Source organism: Mchenga conophoros, linkage group LG13 (genome assembly GCF_057382185.1).
Source record: "Mchenga conophoros isolate Kocher_MC1m ecotype Shallow Benthic linkage group LG13, M_conophoros_male_GT1.1, whole genome shotgun sequence".
Lineage (NCBI taxonomy): Eukaryota > Metazoa > Chordata > Actinopteri > Cichliformes > Cichlidae > Mchenga > Mchenga conophoros.
The window spans coordinates 18,570,768-18,577,842 of NC_140538.1; the positions used below are offsets into that span (position 1 = coordinate 18,570,768).

General features: G+C 41.6%; 1 protein-coding gene across 1 annotated transcript; it reads left to right on the plus strand.

Annotated features, from left to right (window-relative positions):
* Positions 1–935: 935 nt before the first annotated feature.
* znf488 (zinc finger protein 488) lies at positions 936–5,639 on the plus strand. Its single transcript, XM_085243228.1, has 4 exons — positions 936–1,064; positions 1,811–2,030; positions 2,403–2,631; positions 2,744–5,639. Exons 1-4 carry the CDS (start codon positions 1,054–1,056, stop codon positions 3,838–3,840), a joined length of 1,557 nt encoding a protein of 518 aa, XP_085099354.1. The 5' UTR covers positions 936–1,053; the 3' UTR covers positions 3,841–5,639.
* The last annotated feature ends 1,436 nt before the right edge of the window (positions 5,640–7,075 follow it).

A 7,075-nucleotide genomic window follows, 5' to 3' on the forward strand; every position in this document is an offset into this window, starting at 1 on the left:
GTGTTCCTGTGATTGTGATACGTTGCCACAAACAGAAGAAATTTGAATTCTAATCCAAAGTAAAACACTATTTTTAGTCTATAGTGTAAAAGTGCTTTAACCAGACAGTTGGAGCGCGACCAAAGAGTCCCCCCTTCGAGGCTTCTGCGTCCCCACTTTCTCGTTACACAAAGTTGGCTCACGAACTACCAGGACATTTACTCAAAAACCAAAGCTTTGATGCAGAATAATCATTAAATGCTCATTAGACAGAAACATTTAGTTTATGAATAATGTATTTGCCTGGTGGCAAACCCAGACCACCCTGCATCATGTCATGTAACAGCGGCCAATTTTACAATTTCCCACTGCCCACATTAGACAGTTTCCACTAGTTTCTCGTAGCTAGACACAATGTCTCCAGAAACGTGACCAAGACCTCTCCGCTCAATCCCACATAGCGTGCATGTGCTGAAGTGCAGTCTCGAAGTATTACTCGCGTCTTTCGTTTAAAACCATGACATGACAGATTACCACAACATTATGATTTATATATGATTAATTGCATGCTGGCAAATGTTCCAGCGTGCTGCTTCGCCCAGTTTGTGGTTTTAGTAACACTATAAAATTAACAAATAATCTGTTGAGACCTGATATGAAACATAAGAAAATATGACTTTTGTCCATCAGCGGTGTTCAGGTCAGCTGTACAAGGCATAAATGTGCGTTATTAACCAGCAATCACTGTTCAGTCCAAACAAACACCCACGTCTTCCCTTTTCCACGGAAGGGAACTGTAAACCAGACAAAGGAAAAATTACTAATAAAATACTAATTTGAAGGCGCGTGAGTGAGCGTGTGCGCGAGCGCGCACGCGTTTGCATCAATGCGCCACGCTTCAGTGCGCTCTCTGAAGGGGATAAGTGGGAATGGGAGAGGGGAGAGACGACAGTGCGGAGGAAGATTCAACCGGATAAGTAACTCGTCAGCAAGAAAAGGGAAGGCTTCGTCACCGAGGTCCGCTGCACCTGCTGCAACTTCCTTGGCTCCCAAACGGCTTAAACATCCTCTTCCATGTCCGGCGGGTGAGTTCGCATGGCAACACAGGCATGTGCGTTTTTACTCTTAAATGTCAACATTAAAGAAGAAGAAGAAGAAAAAAACCAAAAAAACAAATCGGGGATTTTTCGATCGGTACCACATTCTGTCATGATGCTGTGCGGTTCAGCTGTCAATATTTTAAACCATAGCCTACAAACCTAAAAGATTGCATACTTTTAATTGATCGGAGAGAGGGAAAACATTAGTCACGCAATCTAAGAGCGTTTATGCTGTTTATACATTATGGAAAACATACTGAACTTATCCTGCGCGTTGAGCAGGCAGCTGGACTCCACGGCAGATGTGGAGACAAAAGGACTAACCGAGTGAAAAACTGAGACAAAGGACGTTGGTAATCATTTTGCCTCGACACCGGCTGCTCTCACTACGCAGTGGTACCCTCGGTTTTACTAGCAAATGAAAAATAAAATATACTTGGGCAAATTTATTTTCATTACGATTTTGGAATTGTGTGTGTGCTTGGATCAGATCCACACCGGCGAACTGCACATCGCACAAATCCAACCTTTTTTGAGTTTCATATAAAACACTTGCACTTTTTTGAGACAAGATATAAATTATAATTACTATTCCAGGCTGATTTTAACAGGAAATATAATGAGATTGCTCTACTCCCCAGGTTATCTTGCCATTCTGTTAAACAACATGAATTTTAAAACTATTTTGGAGTAATTCTTCACCTTTACTAACAATAACTATTCCATTACAGTTTAACGATGGATCATACTTTCCTGCCTCGGTCCATCTGGACCGGCGACAGTAAATTCCTCCAGCATTCTTCAGATCTCTACACCAGTGTGGTAGTTGCGCGCAGCATCCCTGCAGGCACATGCTTCGGTCCGTGCGTGCTCCAGAACACTTTCTACGACTCTATCGCTTTCATAGCGCAGAAATCCTGTGACAAGAGAGCGAAATCCTGTGTGTTCAGGGTGCGTATGACAAATTTGTGATAAACTGTCTTGCAGATATACTTTGTAACATCTTTACTGAGTTACTATATAACTCAACGGTGACATGATTCCAAAAGTAAAGGGTTTTTCAGATGTATATAGTTTTAATTGTCATACGTTACATCCAGGTTTTTGTGTTATTATGGGATTGTTTTTGACCAGCTGTATTTTGAGTGTTATTGTACTGACCAGTAAAAGAAAAAAAAGTGTATAAAATCACCTCAGCATTAAAAGATGCAATCTGCCACCAATTAACTATTTAAATTATTTACAAGCAGGCTCTTAGAAAGACAGAATAAAAATCCTCTAAGTCGGGACACTGTGTAAAACATCAGGGATTGCTATCAACAGGTCGATCCTGAGGCCATGCGTAATTCTGCCCTGATGCTGTCTTGGTTGCGGCTCGTGCAAGCTGCGCGCAACGGCGAGGAGCAGAACACAGAGGCCTTTTTGAAAGGGGGTCAGCTGTACGTGCGGACTACCCGGGACATCCGGCAGGAAGAAGAGCTGCTGATCTGGTACGACCACGAGCTGTCTCATCTGCTGGGCTTCACCGAAATAGCAAAAGAGTCAAACGAAGGTGAGACTGCCCTTTAATGCATGTGCACGATTAAATCAAATTTTATGTCACTCCAAAATCATTGAAATTATTAAAAACAGTCACGTCATATTGTCTTTCGTTTTTCTTTCAGAATTAAAATGTGGGCGATGTAACCAGGTCTTCAAAAACGAGCATCCCTTCCTGGCTCACTGCAGATTCTTTTGTGCTCACGTAAAGACTGACACCTGGAGCCGCGAGCTTTATGAGCACAAGCACGTGGAAATTAAGAGGCAACGCCGAGTGACAGATTTCCACAACATTGCCAGAGATTTGGAACACAAAAGAACTGGAAACAACGACGACGCGGAGACTTCCCCAAAGAAGAGAAAGTATGAGGAAACTCTTTATCCAAAATGGAGAAAAACGGTTCTATTAGAGAAGACTAATATTTCAAATGATGATAATATTACACCACCGACTAAGAGTTACGACCAGCCAGCAGGAGACAGCCCTTCAGGTGAGGGGAAACGGAAAGCTGAGACGTTGAAACTGGATCTTTTGGAACGTAAAAGTGAGGAGCTTGTTCAAGGTGATGAATCCAAGTGGACTTTTACGCACGACAGAGATCTGGACGCGCGGATGGAGACAGGAGGGGAGGGCTCTAGCATGCATTTAAGCAGCAACAGTGCATTTTCTCTGGTGATATCGAACAGCCAGGGCGAACAGAAAAGCGCATTTTGTAAACCGAGTAAAAGAAGTTCTCCTGTTGACCCCCAGGCTCACCCCAGCAGAGGTTCAACAGCCCCCTCTAGCCGCCTGGAGGAGATGACGAATGCATTTACCTCTAGGACGTCTGTGGGATACAATAATCTGATACCATCCAACATCCTGAGCAGTGACTTACAGACTGTACCCCCCCCGGTAGCATTAAACACTGCTTTCCATTACGCGCCGGAGCACTGGTCTAGAAACATAGGCGCTCAGCTGCAAACCACATCGGCCCTCACGATCCTTCCTCCGACTTTTACCACATTCGGCGTGTCGGTGCAGAACTGGTGCGCCAAGTGCAACCTGTCCTTCCGCATGACCTCTGACCTCGTTTTTCACATGCGCTCTCACCACAAAAAGGAGTTCGCCGCAGAGTCTCAGGTGAGGAGAAGAAGGGAGGAGAAACTTACCTGTCCAATCTGCCACGAATACTTCCGAGAGCGGCACCACCTGTCAAGACACATGACATCCCATAACTGAGACAAGAGAAGGGAAAGAAACTCTTTATTTATTACCTAAATGCTTCTCATATTTAACAAGCTTCGACTGCAACCCAAGGCAAGACTTTAGTGTATATCTTTGAATGTAGGTAGCTGTATAATAACAAAACGGATACACATGCCCATCACAGCTTGTCCACTAGATGACGATAGAGGTGCGTGTAAACTGATCTCAGTGCAGTTTGTCCACTAGTTCAGTATGTTAAGTTATTTTGTGCCTTATGGAACTCAGGAGGGACAGAGAGGTTTCAAGGACAGCTCATGATTGTCACAAATATCTCAAAGCAATCCTCTTTAGACCATTTGCTTTTTCCTCGATCTAAATTGTACAGGAGGTATGGGTTGAGTGTGTATGCACATTAGTTTTAAAATCTAAAATTATATAAAGTGGAAATAAAAGCTTGTGGTGTATTTTGTTCCATCATCATATGGGTTAAAATCAGAGGGTCAGTTTTTCCAGTTCCAACAGGAGGTGACTGAGACCACCATTTGCCCTGTATTGATCATTCAGTGTGTTTAAATATATATTAGACACGTTTATTGTTTAGTGTATGCACCCGTATAACATTCCTGTGGCATTTGAGATCTGTATCCAGCATTTTAGTCTGCTATTTGAACAAATGAGCTGAAAAATACCATATTAAGCAGCTCATTTAAATAGGATGCCTGCTCCAAAAAAAAAAAAAAAAAAAAAAAATCAATTATTAGTTTTATAAACTTCTGAGTTATCATTCATCTGCAGACTTGGATGTAATCCAGGTAGACTGCACCACTTTGAACTTGTGATTTTATGTTTATCCACCAATCCTGTGCCGCTTACTTTCCACTAGGGACAGGCTGTGGACAGATGGACATAAATAGTTCTCTGTTGCAGGTAAATGAGCCAAGAAGAAGGCATGAAGTTCATGGAAAAGTCAAGTGTAGACCTTGTCCTGTCAGTCTATAACAAAAGCAGGGATGTAGTTCCCCATACATTGTTTTCTGTCTTATTTGATTAAGTCAGTTTAACTTCCCGGGAAAAAGATTTCCTTCATTTTTTTTTTTACAATCAGAAGAACATCATCCACCTTTTATAACAGAGACTTAAACATGTAGATGACATGAAAACTGCTCAATATCCTCTGACAATTTTATTCCTTTGAATATGTATTGAGTTTTAAACCAGCACTTACATTTAAGGAGCCCAAATACTTGTTTCCCTACTAAAATAATGCTTGATAAAAGGTCCCAAAACGTATTTCAATCTGGTAAAAAATGGAGGTTTTAGAGTTTCTAAAGGAAAATAAGATTTCACAATAAAAAGAAACTTAGTCTATATGATTAAATGGGCAATTAAGAGTCACTCTATTGAAGCCATGTTCTAATAAACAGCACTATTGCTTCTCTGAACTCAGTAACCACGTGAGGAAAGAGCTATTTCAGCCCAGACACAGAAAATCCTCTGTTGTCTAATAATGGCTGTATTGGTCTCCTTTAATTGAACAGTCATCATATGGAAAAACAAATATTGTTCTTGGTCCCCTGCTCGCCTCGTTTCATTTAGGCTTTTAGGCATTTTGCGCTCTGAACGTGAGCCTAGACTACTGTGGTTTTCTTGGTTGGAATTGACCATTGTAAGTACTCTCCTGTGACCATGATTGCGGTTGACATGGGGTTCACTTTCTAATAGCAGACTGTAGGTCCAGACTGTAAATGGGATCAGTTAAGAAATTTGGTGGGGAGGAACAAAAAAAAAAAAATGAATTTGTTCATTACATTAAAGCCAGCCTATTTTAAAGCTACAACTTCTATTAATGTAAGCATGATTTATATAAGCCCTAATTACAGTCATCATCCTAATTTAAAAGGTGGTTAGGCGCTGTAAATCGTAACATGGTTTTGCAGTTACTGAACATTTCCACTTGTGTGGAGAAAACTGAAGCACGCTTTTGTACGTCAGGCATCTCTCCCTCCCCTCCTGTGTCACACGCCGACGTCTTCAAACGTGGATTTAAAGATCATCTTTTTGTGTTTCTTGTCATCTCGTCTTTTCAAATTTCAGTAAAACAGAGCTACACTTTGTATTTTCAAGTTTCATCGTACCACAGATCTCCACCTTTTTTATTGGCTAAAAGGAAATGTTCAGCTGCTTCTACAGGGTGCTCTAAAAAGAGCAGACACAAACATAAAATGCATGTGAGTAAAAATATTCACAATCTTTTATAAAAGACGCATCGCTGTCTATTGTATCTGTTGGTACAGATTTTAATGAGCCTGTCTTATTTGGGAATATCTTGTTTTACTTTAACATTAAAGGATCTTCTCCTGCTGATCACTGTCAAAAAAGCCACATGAACTTGTTCTGATTCATTGCTTTAAGACAATAGAACCTTCCCAAAATGGGTGAATACTCTTGGATGGAAAAGGGAAAAGCTTACAATGGAAAAAGCCATGCTGGAAGGAGGGATGGCACACTTATTATAGCTCCAGTTACATGCAGCACAAGGGTTTGGACTCGCGTCCCCTTTCCCCAAAATTTCTCTGCCTCTGAGACAAAATTGCTGTCCAGTCGCAGAAAACTTCAAAGCCACTTGTGGTTGAGAGCAGATGTGGAAACTGCCAACTTTTGAGACTCAAGGCAATGTAGCCACAGAGTAATGAGTTAATAATTAAATGGTTCCCTCTGTCATTTCAGTGTCAGTTTGACACACTGTTTTGGCACCACATGGGTCAGCTTCCTCCTCCGGCAAATAAAAGCGACAAGCAGTTGAACTGAAGTGGTTGAGATCATCTATCTGTGGCCATCTGTTTAAAAAGAACAAAAATAAATCTGAAGAAAAGAAAACCATTTACTTGGAAGCACTCTGCTTCTGAACATGGATAGAAGAGAGGAAGTGCAGCGGGTTTTGAATTTCAAGTGTCTGACGTCCTAATATGCGCTTGCCTGCTTCCTCCATCAACCATTAACCCGCGGCGGCCGCATCAGTCACATTATTTGAAGAACAACAGACGCATGAGCCTTTGGTGAGGTGTAATAATGGGTTCAAGGGGGCTCTCGGGGAATGTCGGCTATCTTTGAGTGGAACCTTCCTGCTTTTGTGCTCGGCTATTTTGAAACAGCGGTGCCCTTTTAGGATTGTTTTGACAGAAAAGTTCACCCTGACGAATCAAGCATTACGCACGATAATGTCCAAGAATAACAAACTGTGTGAAACAATAATGTTCCAGCAAGAGCA

Excerpts from the sequence above, each read along its gene's own strand:
- znf488 (XM_085243228.1), top strand. Across the intron at positions 2,031-2,402 it reads CGAAATCCTGTGTGTTCAGG|GTCGATCCTGAGGCCATGCG; the intron begins GTGCGTATGACA and ends TGCTATCAACAG. Across the intron at positions 2,632-2,743 it reads AGCAAAAGAGTCAAACGAAG|AATTAAAATGTGGGCGATGT; the intron begins GTGAGACTGCCC and ends TTTTTCTTTCAG.